This window comes from Sceloporus occidentalis, unplaced genomic scaffold (genome assembly GCF_023333645.1).
Source record: "Sceloporus occidentalis isolate IW3139 unplaced genomic scaffold, rSceOcc1.0.p SCAF_28, whole genome shotgun sequence".
NCBI lineage: Eukaryota > Metazoa > Chordata > Lepidosauria > Squamata > Phrynosomatidae > Sceloporus > Sceloporus occidentalis.
In genome coordinates, this window is record NW_028317008.1 from 7,191,289 (window position 1) to 7,206,514 (window position 15,226).

General features: G+C 39.9%; 1 protein-coding gene across 1 annotated transcript in view; it reads left to right on the plus strand.

Annotated features, from left to right (window-relative positions):
* Positions 1–15,226, plus strand: part of LOC149299757 (dynein axonemal heavy chain 3-like) — a 498,381-nt gene that overhangs the window by 346,358 nt on the left and 136,797 nt on the right. The window contains exon 48 of the mRNA XM_089486039.1: positions 14,957–15,139. Within this exon, the coding sequence (XP_089342165.1) occupies positions 14,957–15,139 (183 nt within the window). The remainder of the gene's footprint in view (positions 1–14,956; positions 15,140–15,226) is intronic.

Genomic DNA, 15,226 nt, shown 5'->3' on the forward strand with positions numbered 1-15,226 from the left:
TTCAAATTCAAACAAATTTTAATCTTAACAATTAAAAGAATTTTTAAAATTAAAGGTTCTTGTACACGTGAGTCCGCCTCTTATAGGAGGATTAGCACTGAAACTTATATTTTCAGAGTGACACATTTCTTTGCTTTTGTTCTTTCTTTTTATACGTACATGTATGAGTCTGTATAGATATGTGTTTTTTCAGTACTCTTCTATGCTTTTTCCTGCGTAACTAATTTCTTTACTACATTTGCATCCGTGTCCCTGTCTCCTTTTTTTGACCCAGAGGAGAGAGAGGGGCACCCCTCAGTCTCCTCTGCGAGGCCTCTAGTGGTGCCGGCGTTTCATGCTGAGTGCTGGAATATGACGTCATGAGAAGGGGAGGAGAGGGGGTAGATAGTGAGAAAGGGGGTAGTAAGTAATAAAGAGTGAGATTGAGTGAGAGAATGAATTAATGTGTGGATGAATTGTGTGAATGACTGAGGGTATGAATGAATTAATGTGTGGATGAATTGTCTGAATGAGTGAGGGAATTTATTAATTTGCGAGAATGCATTAATGAATATGTGTAAATGATTTGTGTGAATGAGTGAGAGAATAAATGATTGTGTGAATGAATTATGTGAAAGAAAGTGTGAATTGGTGAGTGCCTATAAAGGTTTTTGTGTGCATCATAGATGTATAATTGATTTGTGTAAAGGCAAAGATGGCACAAGCAGGGTGTTTGAGCCTTGGGGACCAAGATGGCACTGGCAGGGTGTTAATGGGACAAAAATGGCACAGGCCAGGCTGTTTGGGGACCAAGTTGATTCATGCTGGGCTGTTTCGGGACAAAGATGGCAAGTCCTATGTGTGTGTAATTTGGGTGCTGGTCAGGTTCTACGTGGGCAGTGTGGACACCAGGGCTGGCTTTGGGGTGTGCGATCTGTGATCTATGCCTGTAATTTAGGGAGTTTTATCTATACCTTTAATGCTGAGTTTTTATGTGATTTCCAATTGAGCTATACCTGCAAAGCTGGGTTTGTGTGTTTGGTTGATCTATACCTGCAATGCTATGTTTCCATGCATTATTATTGTATACCTGCAAATACAGGATTTGTATGTCTGATTCTGATTCAGTGTGGCAAATATTTTTTTGGGTGCGGGAGCGAAGGGAGTAATTGCATGCTAGGGAGCGTGGAGCGGAGCCCAAGAAAAAGCTTGCGTAGGGTCCAATTTTTTCAATATAAAATATTTATATATATATTGGCAGCAGGGTCTAATATTAATATACATTGTAAGCAGGTGCTAATCTTAATATATATATCAGCAGCAGGGTCTAATAGTTATAGATATTGGCAGCAGTAGCTAATATTAATATATACCGGCAGCAGGGGCTAATAGAAATATATATTGACAGTAAGGGCTAATATTAATATATATTAGCAGCAGAGGCTAATATTAAAAAATTACAACTAACTGCCAGTTCAGCTGTTATTTTGAAATCATATTTCAATCACAGTCTTTACTTCAAAGAGATATCATGCAGTTAAAAATGCATCTCTAACGCATATATATATATATATATATATATACCGTATTGGCTCGAATATAGGCCGCACTTTTTCCCCCCACTTTAAAGACTTAAAGTGGGGGGAAAAAGTGCGGCCTATATTCGGGGTCTAGCGCCGGGCAGGCAGCGGGGTTAGGATACAGATCCCCCGCAGCGGTGCAGGGGACCTGCATCCTACTCTCCGATATGCTCAGACAGCCTCCCCTGCCAGCACTTTCCACGGGGGTTGTCTAAGCGCATCGTGCGGACGGTCACCGGCTGCGGAGGTTGTTTACCTGCATCGCCGCAGCCGGTGACCGTCTGCACGATGCGTTTTACCTCTGCAGAGCAGACTCCCGGGTGTCTTGCGGGGCCGGCGGGGGACATCTACGCAATACGCGTATACAACTTCTGGTGCCGACACATCCGCTGAGTGCCGGCACCGGAAGTTGTATACGCGTATTGCGTAGATGTCCCCCGCCGGCCCCGCAAGACACCCGGGAGTCTGCTCTGGTAAGTCGGGAGGGGGGCAGAGTGGCAGCATATCTCGAGGGGGGAGGAGGAGGACAGTGGCAGCATATCTCGGGGGGGGAGGAGGAGAGTGGCAGCATATCTCGGGGGGGAGGAGGAGGACAGTGGCAGCATATCTCGGGGGGGAGGACAGTGGCAGCATATCTCGGATGGGGGACAGTGGCAGCATATCTCGGGGGGGGAGACAGAGTGGCAGCGTGTTTTTTTCTTTAAAAAAGCACCAAACTTTTAGGGTGCAGCCTATATACGGGGGCAGCCTATATACCTGTGTGTGTAATCTCATGCGCTTCATAGTGTGTCCCTGAACGGCAGAAATAAAATATGGTCACCCTAGTCTTGCCTCTTCTTGTTCTTTTCCCTGCTGTCTGCTCCGTTAACCTGGACTCCTGGTGCGCTTCTGCAACAGGGTGGAGCCTTGATTTTTCATATACTTTTTGCATGTTTCTTTGTTTCAAATGAAAGCCATATTGTTCTGAAAGAAAGATGTTCAGGTGTGAGTACCTAAAACATGGAAAAGGGAAATCTTAATTAAACAAAAAAAATGGCAAAAATGTACAATAATTATGGCACTAAACTGAGTAAATAAAATGTTTTGTTTTTATTTAATTGTGCTAGTAATTAATAACTGAATTTATTTAGTTAAACATTTCACCCAAGTCCCTACCACCAGGGCCGGCCTTTGGGGTGTGCGCCCTGTGCGACTGCACAGGGCGCCACACTCCAGGGGGCACCGCCGCGGGGTCCGCCGCCGCTGCCGCCGTGGGGTCCGCCGCCACCGTAGCGTACCGCTGCCGCCAGCAGCGTACCTAGCGGGGGGGGCGGTCCGCACCGGGTGCCGCTCATCAGGGGGGCACCCGGCACCCCTCCAGAGACGGACAGTAATGTTCGCCGCTGGAGGAGCAGGCTCGCAAGGGAGCGGTATCGGAGGTCTTTAACAGACCTCTGGCTCCCTTAAGTGATTTTAAGCCGGTTCAAGGATCTCCCTTGAACCCGGCTTACAATCACTCAAGGGAGCCGGAGGTCTGTTAAAGACCTCCGATACCGCTCCCTTCTGATCCGCGCGGCAACAGCTGCTGTGCGCCAGGGTTTGTTGTCAGATCTCGGCGCACAACACCGAAGCCGCGCCCACCGCTGTCCGTGCCCTCTGACCCGGAAGAAGACAGAAGAACTGAAGAAGAGGAGCGAAGAGAAGGAAAAGGAGCTGTAAGGAGAAAAGAGGAAAGGTAGGAAAGCATTCAGTGAGAGTGAGAGTGGATTGGCATATGTGTGGATTGGTGTATGTGTGGATTGGTGTGTGTGTGGATTGGTGTGTGTGTGGATTGGTGTGTGTGTGGATTGGTGTGTGTGTGGATTGGTGTGTGTGTGGATTGGTGTGTGTGTGGATTGGTGTATGTGTGGATTGGTGTATGTGTGGATTGGTATGTGTGTGGATTGGTATGTGTGTGGATTGGTATGTGTGTGGATTGGTATGTGTGTGGATTGGTATATATGTGTGGATTAGTATGTGTGTGGATTGGTATATGTGTGGATTGGTATATATGTGTGGATTGGTAAATGTGGATTGGTATATATGTGTGGATTAGTGTATATGTGTGATTTGGTATATGTGTGGATTGGTATGTGTGTGGATTGGTATATATGTGTGGATTAGTGTATACGTGTGGATTAGTGTATACGTGTGGATTGGTATGCGTGTGGATTGGTATGCGTGTGGATTGGTAAGTGTGTGAGAGTGATGGGTGTTATGCTGTACCATTTCCAATGTCTTTTTCATGATCTAATTATGCTCTAAAAGTACTTCATAACTCCCATCATTCTATACTGTTCCATACAGTGGCAGAGCTGGGAGGCCGATGCCTTGCACCCCCACCGCAGGACTCCTGAAAGGTAAGTGAACTTCAAAGAGGGAAAGGGTATATAGTTAGGAGGGGGTAGATAGGGAGAAGGGAGTGAGAAGGGGTAGATAGGGCAGAAGAGAGTGAGAAGAGAGTGAGAAGGGGTAGATAGGGCAATCATACTCCTATCATGCCAAGTCTGCGAGTACATCCTGGAATCTGGGTATGCCTGGGCATGATAGGAATGTGATTATTGTTAATCATATATATATATATATATATATATATATATATATATATATTATTGTTATTTAATTGTTTTGTCCTATTTTGGTGTGTTACTTACTTTAAATAAAAGTGTTAGATTTTTTTATGTTGTGGTTTTTTTTCATATTCGGTTTTGGCCAGGTAAATGCTGCACTTTCGGTTTCAGTCCAGAATTTGTTTTGGTGCATCCCTACTACTAAGCCAGACAACGAAGTGGTAGGCCTACACCACATCAATGTTTGGCGTAGTATATAGTGATTGGGGTTTTGTTACAAGTTTTTATTCCTTTCTTTTTTTGGGATGGGGGGGCGCCAGAGGAGTAGTCCGCACAGGGCGCCAGAACACCTAAGGCCGGCTCTGCCTACCACACTTTATAAATCAACTGATTTTGAGGTACTTGTAAAATGCTAACAAAGATTAACGTAGCCAATGTCAATACACAAGTAATATAAATTGTTGTTCCATTCTCATGGAAGCACAATTCCTATGCCTACAGAAATTACTAGCTTTAACCAATGTGACACACAGAGAAGAAAGACAGGAAGAGTTTATCATGTTTTGCTTTCCTTCAGAATCTATCTGCTTCTATCACAGACATTTTAATGGCCTAATCAACTGTATGTAGGTATTTTACTGTCTAAATGACAAAATGAAAAGGTTGAAACTTTCAAGAACTGCAATGGAAAATTATTTATTGCTGCATGTGACCTTTAATGTGAAATGCAAGCTTACTCTAGTTTACTGTTTTCAGTAGGTACAGAGACATGATAAGGTAAGGCTACCTTACCATTTATATTTTTACTTTATTACATCTTTACTCTATCATCTACATTTTACTGGAGTTATGGGCATTTGTTTTGTATTCCAACTGTTTTTATTGATTTATTTTTTATTGTATTGTATTTTTGGATTTAACATTTCAGATTACAGTTCTCATATCTTCAGTTCTTCTGAAAGTTCTTTTTTTAGTAGTTTTACTTGAAGAATTTCTGGGAAAACAATATCAACATAAAAGACAGTTTTAATGAGTGCCTTTTAGGTTAAAAAAAAATTATTTACTGTATTGTACTTTTTCTCTGTTTTAGTGTTTTCTGACGTTAGCTCACATTCACTGTAATTTAAGTCTACAAAATTGTGGGTTTTTTCACTAAAGCCAGAGTTATCAGGAGAGTTGTATTTCAATTTGCCAACATCATTAATAAAGATCAAACCCCGTTGATATTTTGCCTCAAGTAGAACGTGGTTGAACCTATTTGATGTGTAGTTAAATAAGTGTACGATACAGGTCCATTTCAGCCCTTTTCTGCACATTTTTCCAGGGATGGCCATTTATAATGGATAATTCACACTCACTTCTCTCATTCTTGTTCAGTTTGTCACTCTCTCTAAATGTTTCTCTACCCAGCTGAATTTTTGATCCCTTAAATATGGGCACCACATCTGCCTTACGCCAGTCGATTGCCATTATACCTCAACAGAAAGAATCCCTAATGATCAAAAATAATGGTCTGTCAAAAATTAGGCTTAGTTCCTTAAGCACCCTTGAGTGTATACCATGCAGCCCCGGAGCATTGTCAACCTTGTGTTTAATTGCTTAAGCACTTTTTCCTATGTAAGGCAATCCCATGTTTATGGCAAGGGTTCTTTAAAAGCAGCCACCTGGGGCTCAGCCATCATTTTTTTTTTCCCATTTACATATTTAAAATGTTAATGCTGCTTCTGATAGAAAGGTGTCAGGACACAGTGCATCTCAGTTTGTTGCATATGGGGCTGCGTAGCCACAGTGCAGTCAGGGTGCCCATGCTGACCCCTGTCCACTGCTGAAAGTGCCTATATATATATATATATATATATATATATATATATATATATACTGTCATGTGAAAAAGAAAGTACACCCTCTTTGAATTCTAAGCAGGTTTAAAAATAGTAAATACAACCTCGGATGAACAACAACATATGATAATATTACATCGTGTTATGATTTATTCTAAAAATAAGGAAGCCATGTGTGGAAAAACTAAGTACACCCTTACTGCTTCCATGGGAATCAAGATGCTATGTAGCAGATAGGTGCTGCTAATCAAATGATTAACTGATCATCAGATAGTGTAACCACATCTATAAAAGCTAAAAATGAGCAGTTTGCTGGTCTGTAGCTTTCAGGTGTGTGTTAACACAATGCCAAGGAGGAAATATTTTATACACACTGACTCTAACACCATATATCCAGTGACTATATATGCGGTGGTAATAAAAATTAAGTGAACCCTTTGCAATTACCTGTATTTGTGCATGAATGTATGTTAAAATATTATATGATCTTTATCTAAGTTACAATAATGAGCATAACACAATCTGTTTTGACTAATAACACACAAATTATTGTATTTTTCTTGCCCATATTGAATACATCATTCAAACATTCACAGTGTAGGCTGGAAAAACTATGTGAACCCCTAGGCTAATCACTTCAACAAAAGCTAATTGTAGTTAAGAGTTAGCAAACCTGGAGTCCAGTCTAGATAGGCAGTGTGTTTTAGAGCTACTTTGACATAAAAACATTTAAACTTTTTGAGTTTGCAATTCTCGAGAAGCATCTGCTGATGTGAACCATGCCTCACAAAAAAATCCCAGAAGACCCACAATCATGAATTGTTGATTTGTATAAAGCTGGAAAGTTTCATTACTCCACAGTTAGACAAATTGTTTAGAAATGGAGATGTTTTAGTATGGTGGCTACCCTCCCTAGAAGTGGGCACCAAGCCAAAATTACTCAGAGGGCACAACGCAGAATGCGCATAGAGGTAAAAAAGAACCACAGAGTAACAGCTAAAGGCTCGATGGAATAATTGGAACTGATTATCATCTCTGTCTACCATATACAAAACATTTAACAGGCATGATGTCCATGGAATAAGCCACTGCTCTCAGCAGAAGTTGTGTATTGCAGCAGGACAATAACCCTAAGCATCAAAGTAAATTTACTACAGAATGGTATTAAAAATAATATTTACCCATTTTGAGATGCTGTGGAATGACCTCAAGAAAGCCGTGATGTCATGTACTTCCAGTATGACTGTGCCCCAGTGCACAAAGCAAGGTCCATAATGACATGGTTGACACATGAGCCCAGGCATTAAGCCAGTACTGGGCCCTTAGATTTCTGATGGCTCTGCCCTGAAGGTACAGTAGTCGTAGGAGTGAAAGATTGTTTAATCAAGAGTTTACTAGAAAGGTCCTAGCATAGAAACCTGGGACCAGGGTAATGGGGGGTACAGAGATAATAATGTGGTGACTTTACATTTATAATTGGAGTGTTACTTAGGTAACCAACAAGGAGTATGTGATTAGCTAATTTTGGTGTCTGCCCATCCTTAAAATTGGTTTCCATAGGTCTTACTGTAGTATAGTTCTCTGAATAAAAACAATTTCCAGAAGTCCTCTGGGGTGTAAGGAGGTGATACATAGGGTAAAAGGCTTCCTAGTCATATGAGAGTTCCGATTGGTCTTGTATAATTTAATAGAGGAATACAGAACATTACCATTTGGTCCATTTAATCTGCCTCCTTTTTACTGCTGTAACGACTTAAACCATAATGGTCACAATAGCCATATGCCTATACCATGCATGTTTAAATTCCCTTACTGTTTTACATTTTCTTGGTATAGTAAAACTTCCATACATTACATTCTAGTACTTTGAAATCTTGTACTTGATTAAATATTTTGATCACCATTCTCTCTTCTCTCCTCCAAGCTAAACATATGGAGATCCTTTATTTTCTCCTGCAAAATCATTTAGCATTTTACTAGCCCTGTGAACTCTCAGTAGAATGTCTATATCCTTCTGGAGATGGGATCTACAGAATCGTACCCAATAGTCTAGGTGACGTATGATTACAGAGCTGCTGTCAGGACTCGGGTGATCAGGTCAGGTAGGAGCCCATGCGCAGGGGATACTTGGGGTTCAGTCTGTAACCCACGGTGCATGATTATGCAAACAAAGACACCACAAGCAGAAATCCAGGTAATGCAGTGTATTTTATGTATATAACAGGACCAGCAAATAAGGGTAATACAGTCTAAGCAAGAAACATATAGCAAAATAAAATACTGGTAATAAGTCTTTTGGCAGTGAGCCCGCTTGGAAGGGCACGACAGACAGAGAGCCCGCTTGGAAGGGCACGAAAGGCACACAGCCCGCTTGGAAGGGTACGAAAGGCACACAGCCCGCTTGGAAGGGTACGAAAGGCACACAGCCCACTTGGAAGGACACAAAGCAGGGAGTCCACTTGGAAGGACACAAAGCAGGGAGTCCACTTGGAAGGACACAAAGCAGGGAGTCCACTTGGAAGGACACAAAGCAGGGAGTCCACTTGGAAGGACACAAAGCAGGGAGTCCACTTGGAAGGACACAAAGGCAGGGAGTCCACTTGGAAGGACACAAAGCAGGGAGTCCACTTGGAAGGACACAAAGCAGGGACTCCACTTGGAAGGACACAAAGCAGGGACTCCACTTGGAAGGACACAAAGCAGGGAACCAGGAACAGTACAGGTGCAGAGCCACAGCAGGAAGGTCCATAGACTTCAATACAAAGGCCCTGACTGAAGGGCAGGGTAATCCAGGTAACAAGGCCCAGCTGGATGTAGACTAGGGCTCAACCCAGGTAACAAGGCACACCTGAGTTCTGAGTGCTCCAGAGGGCGGAGGGCGGCCACTAGTGGTCGCAGATGTAAACACCACAGTTATAAAAAAGCCATGGTTCAGGCAGCGAAAAATTGGTTCCTGACAGCTGCATAGTGGCATAACCCCCTCCCAGTTTCTTCTACTAATGGACCCGGCTTCCTTGTTGCATTGTTGTTGTTGCTAACAATGTAACAAAGGCAACAGTGCTATACTCTGGTCTGTGGATAATACCCATAGTGCCAGTGGTATTAACTCTAAGATGTACATTGACCTGGGAGGCAAAGGGCTGCAAACCATGGTACAATGATTAAAATAAACAGGTGGAGTGAAAGAGAGACAGTCCTGTCTAGTAAATGCAGAACAGCATAAGCAATAAGAACAGAGAACTTGGGAGTATACAGGCATTCAAGTACTAGGTAAAACATGGTTCTTATAAAGAGTCCCTCCCATAGTGGTAGCAAGCCTCTAATATGGTGAATAAAACATTGCAACTCCATAATTACCAAAAGAGCAATGTAAAACACATACAATCTCACACATATAGCCTTAAGCAGGATAAGACTATTACCTTTTGTGAAGTAAAATAGCAACAAATTGCTTTAGGCATCAGTAGGAAGACCTCAACCATTCATGACCACAAACAGTAAGCCTTAGGGCTAATATAATTATACTTGCCATACAGTACATGGTCATTGACAAGATAAGGAGCCTATGGGGTGCATCTGGGATATCTTTGATCAAAATGCAAATGTATATGGAGGGAAAACGTAGCTAATGAAAAAGTCAACCAAAATCCATGCAAAGCTCACTAAGTAGTGAAGAATTCTCTATAGTCCTTTAGGTCCTACTGGCAGAGTGCCCCTTTCAAACTTAAGGCAAAAAGTTTGAGGAACATAGAGTTTAAAAATGGGTCCCACCAATCTAAAAACTTTAAGTAAAACAAAAAGAATATAAAAAGTACCCATACAAAAAATCACTGCCTTAGGGCACCAAGCAGGGTGTTTGCGGCTCCGAGGGCATGAGAGCCATTTTGAGCTCAGCAAGGTGGCTGCATAGAGGACTGTAGGTTGAGGTTCCCAATCTGGTAACTTTATCCCAGGCAGCAGTAGTGCACACATAAATCCTGATGGATATATCCCCATTGGGTGATGGAATTGAAAGGGAAATCCCAGTCTGTACCTGATACCAGCCTTTTGCAGTGCCTGTGTGAGTGGGTGCAGGGCAAATTAATCAGTTGCAGACTGGTTCGGATGGTGTGGACCTCCTCTTTGAAGGTATGTTGGATATGACTTAGAGTCATGTAAGGGCCTTTTATTTTGTAGTAGAAATTAAAAAATCCTGCTCTTTCCTGTGCTTAATCTGGTAAATTACTATAGTAGCCTATTTAATTATTACTTTCCTCTTGTTTTGTAACTCAAAATAAATCACTGCCGATGCTAATTGTACCCTTTCCCTTGTCCGAGAAATGTTGTTCTTGTCGCAGTATATATCAACCTTGGCATTCCTATACTTAGTAAGGTATGATGACTATAAAATACATATTTCACTAGTTTATTATTATAAGCATAATTAAACTAAAAAAAACACATTAAAAAGTATTAAAATGATCCTTTAAACATACAACCCTTTTGGGACAGTTTCTCTTTGCCTCATTGGGCACTAGATGGTAACTACTAGCCTATCTCCAAGCAGGGTTTGTACACCGAGTTTCAGTTATTTTCTCACATAAGGCATAATTTTCCCTGGTGCTCCAAATGTGTTTATTTAACATGGTCTCAAAATCTTGGGTTGTAATTCCCTTTAAGGTTAAGTTCAGAAAGACAGGAGCTGTTTTAAAACATCAACAGTTTTTACTAAACTAGCATAATTTAATGTGGGAAAATTACCTTTCCCATTACCGTAACAATCCTAACTCTGCCTCTAAGTAACTGACTACCGTGCCCCAATCAGAAATGAGGCGTTAGACCTTGCCAGGTCCCATGGAACTTCAAGGGTACTTCAGATATTTAAATCTGCAGAAATCTGAACTCTGAATAGAAAATAATGCTACCTAGCAATCCTAATGACGAGGTCTACAGGGGAACCTTTCAATAAAAAGCCTCACAAGCCTTATGAGTTAAAGGGCCTAACCTCTGAGCACAGTAAATAGTAGGCACTTAGACTACCATTGCTAGGATATGGTATGAAAAAGTAATTCTGTTATGGATACAACTTTTAACTTTTTGAACCAGTTTACAACAGACTGGAAATGAAATATGGAAAAAAGAAATTGTGAATGCGACACAATTTAACACAATAAATAGTTATTTCTGGGTGGCCATGTGCATTAAATAGTATGGTAAGTAATGATGTTACAGATGTTACAATATTATTATACTCAGCAGTGAAAGTACACAGCACTGGTAGATCTAAAAGTGACTTCAAAATGCTTAAAAGTAGTTGATTATATATTAATTCCATTTTTAGAATCGCTATTTTACTTTCAGATCGGACAATTGGAATCTCTGTCACCAGATGGAAAAAAAAGAAGGGTTCCATAGGATAATGTTTTATCACTGACATTGGAAGACTTTTCCGTGTAGTTGTAATGTACAATACTTCTAACTTGACTTTTTAAAATTATACTTAGGGGGCTACATTGTTCTGGCAGCCTATTTAACAGAGATTGTCCTCACAGTCAGTGATGCTTTGTAAAATGAAAGATATGGCACCTGCTCTCTAATTATTCATGATCTGAATAAGCCAGGGAATTGATCATAAAAGAAAAATGTACCTGTTCTGCCTTAACACCAGGAGACTTTGCATCTAGGTCAACTGTATGGATGAGCACAACAAGGGCATGTTTTTTGTTGTTTGTTGCAATAGATTCGATAAAAATACACCTCTAGACATTCATTCTTCTGAGTACCCAAAAACAACTCGGGGATGAATCATGTTGAGATTAAAATGTGAAAAAATAGAAACAAAAAATTACTCAGCAAGTTGGTATTACCAAAGGTGTAACATGTTTCTTAGGAAAACATAAAATAACATTTATCTGGGGGGTTTGTTAGCAGAGCCAGCTTTTGTGGTTGGCCTGCTGTGCAGTTACAAAGCGGAAAACTTCTCTACCGTAACTTAAAAAAAACTACTAAGTTGAAGTTGAAGACAATTAACTTAATGTGCCCTGTGCTAGCAGATTGACAAAATGAGTCATTAAAAAAATCTTTACAAAGATCTAATTAAATTTCCAACACTGACATTTCTGGTTAAAAAAAAATCTTTCATAGTAATTAGTGGTACATTTCTATACCTCATAATGCCAAGTAAAGGGGAACTACTTATAATTATTGTCCCCGTAGGAACTGTTGCAAGTTACTAAGAATGTCAGAGTATTCAAACTGAATAATCTGCCACCACATTTCATACACCTCATATTTTTGGTATATTCTGCTCATAATTAAATCACTGAAAGCAGAAAAACAGGGGCACATATAAAACTAATTAATGAACTTGCAATTATATATATATATATATATATATATATATATATATAGACATACAAATTCATAACTCCCAAGTTTCCCATTAGGGAGGAAATAATTATGAAAAATAAATATTTAATTTAAGAATTGTTTTCATACCAATTCAATTTTCAAATATATTTTCCAACCAAAATTGAAAGTGTGAAATGTTTCTTTTGTGATATACGTCAGGAAAACTAAAAGATATAAATTGATTCATTTCATGGCAAATAACAAAAATGTTAAAATTTTGCTTTTAGTTTGTTATAGTTAGGAATAGAACGCATGAAAAGTTGAAAACTCGTTTTCTAACCTTGAGTACTGCAGTGTAGGTTCTGTGTTAAAATGGAGGAGGTGCGAGTGTTTGGTAAAGATAGACTGAAGATATTCAATTTTTAGATTGAAGGAAGTGACATCAATGACAAACACGTGAAGGAGATCACTTTTACAGCTACTTTCTCTGTGTGAGATTATCTTTCATTTGGCATTAGAACTTCAAGTAAACACACTGTTTTCTGAAGCCGATAGTGTCCATCCCACTCAGTGAACTGAGACAGGAAGCGCAAAGGCCAATCTTCTCTCACTATACCTAAAGTAAGAGATGCTTGTTTTCACCCAATCCAATATAGACAATATACTTAAGAGAGTTTACAGTAATCCTGTAATACTGTATGTACCGTACCTCAAACATTTAAAATTGCCAACTAGGTACTCTTTTCCATTAGAAGATGTGGTCAAAAGCATGACCATGGGGCATGGCCTTCCCCAAACAATTTATAATCCATTGGTAACCATTTATGTAACTGAATATGGCATTTAGAGGAAGATTAATGCATTTAATATACACAGTTGAATTTATAAATACCGTTTCTGCTGTTTCTGGTAATATTCTTTTGACTTTTATTGTAAAGCACTCATACCCAGTAAACTTTTGGAGTTATTAGAAAAGAAAGACCTCTGGGGAGGAAATAGAAAGAGTGGAATTTTGTTTCCCAAAGAGAGACTATCTTCCCTTAAGAGGGACACCCAGGGGGTAACTAGAGTATTTGAAACCCAGGGAAGATCCTATATTTGGTACCCCCACCCACCCGCACTTTAACTCACTCTCTTACTCACTCTTACTGATGGTCTCAACTCACTCTTATTCACTCTTGCACACTCTCACATTCTCATACCCTCTCTTTGCTAACTGCTCCCTTGTTCCTGTCTCTTTTCCAGCAGCTCTGCTTCTTCTCTTGCCTCTTCTTCTTCTTCTTTCTTCATCCGCTGCTCCCTGTCTTCTTTATTTGTCCACTTCTCCATGAACCAGACCTCCCAGAGAACTTCCATAAAAGGCTATAGCTTCTGAGCACATCCTCTCATTGAATTGGAGGAACAGGGAAAAGGCTGACCCTGTGGCTTTGCTCTTTTGTGGAAGAACTGAGAGAGAAGGAAAAGAGACAGGGACAAAGAAGCAGTTGTGGAGAAGGTAGGGAGACATTAAAAGGGTGTCAAATTCTAGGAGACTGGGGACTCTCCCAGTTAGGCCACTGGGGACACCTTGAAGGTTTGATGTATGTCATCCCCATTGATTTTATCCTAACTGCAATGAAACACATTTATATGAAATGCTATTGCAATTTCCCCAGTCTCATTTTGACCTGTGGAGTCTTTCAATAGCAAACTATGTCAACTATTTCCTGCTGGGCTGTTAACATGGACAGGGTACCACTGATGTAAAATATCAACCCAGCCACAGAGGTGACATCCTTCCATTTTTTTTCTAGCTAGCACCTTGTTCACCACATGGGTACAGATTTAACGTAAAAATCCAATACTCTATCTCAATTTGTTAATTCAATTTGGGACTTAAAAGTACCATAGTATTTCATAAACCTAATAAAACCTTTGTCATGGCACTTAAAATCAACTAAATAATATTGTCAAAATGAACAATTCCATGTCATAGTCTACGTGAATATCTTCATTCTTAGTAATTTTCTTAAAAGTCTGCGATACCTTTAACTCAGGCAGGTAATGTAAGCCCTTACAGCACCATGTGGTGCAGGGAGGCTCCCAGGTCATAAGGGCCCACAAAGTTTTCTTGGTTCACAAATGGATCCTTTCTGCTGGCATCAAAGTCTATGCACCAAACAAATTACAATTATATTCCAGAGAATCATTTGCTATTAGAATGTAGAAGATTTAAATACTTAATTTGAACCTTACCTCCAAAATATAATTGCTGGTCAAGCAATGTGAATGTAAAATATGTAATTTAAAAATATATATATTTATTGTATATTTAATGCAAGGAAAAGGGCTAACTGTTGTAAAACCATCAGGTGAACAGAGTTTAGACATTACTACTATGTTCTACATTCTGAATAAACCCACTAAGGATTTGTTGAATGTCATACCCATACATTAAAATATTAACACATGACAGAAAGGTCATTGGAAATCTGATAACAAGACACAACTAAATTATTGGCTTGTTACATTTTTCATGTGTTTACATAATTCTGCTAGAAGGTAAATTTGTATTCATGGTGTAATTCTGCAGTAATCAAACCCGCACAATGTCTGACCTGCCAATGTCACTGACTAACAAATAACACTTCTGTTTTAGAATACAGTGCAGTCTCAGTTTAAAGAGAAGATGGCACATCTATTCGCCCACATGGTTATTGGGAGAGAGATACAGGATGATGACATGCGCAGCCTCATCTTCGGTGATTACATAACTGCAAATAATTCAGAGAAGTCTGAAAAGATTTACAATGAAATCACGGATATGGATAAACTTAAAAATGTAAGATCAAACATGTATTACATCTTAACTAATGTTTTTCTTATTACTATGTGTTAATCTAAAATACCCCAGAGCATATATACAGTT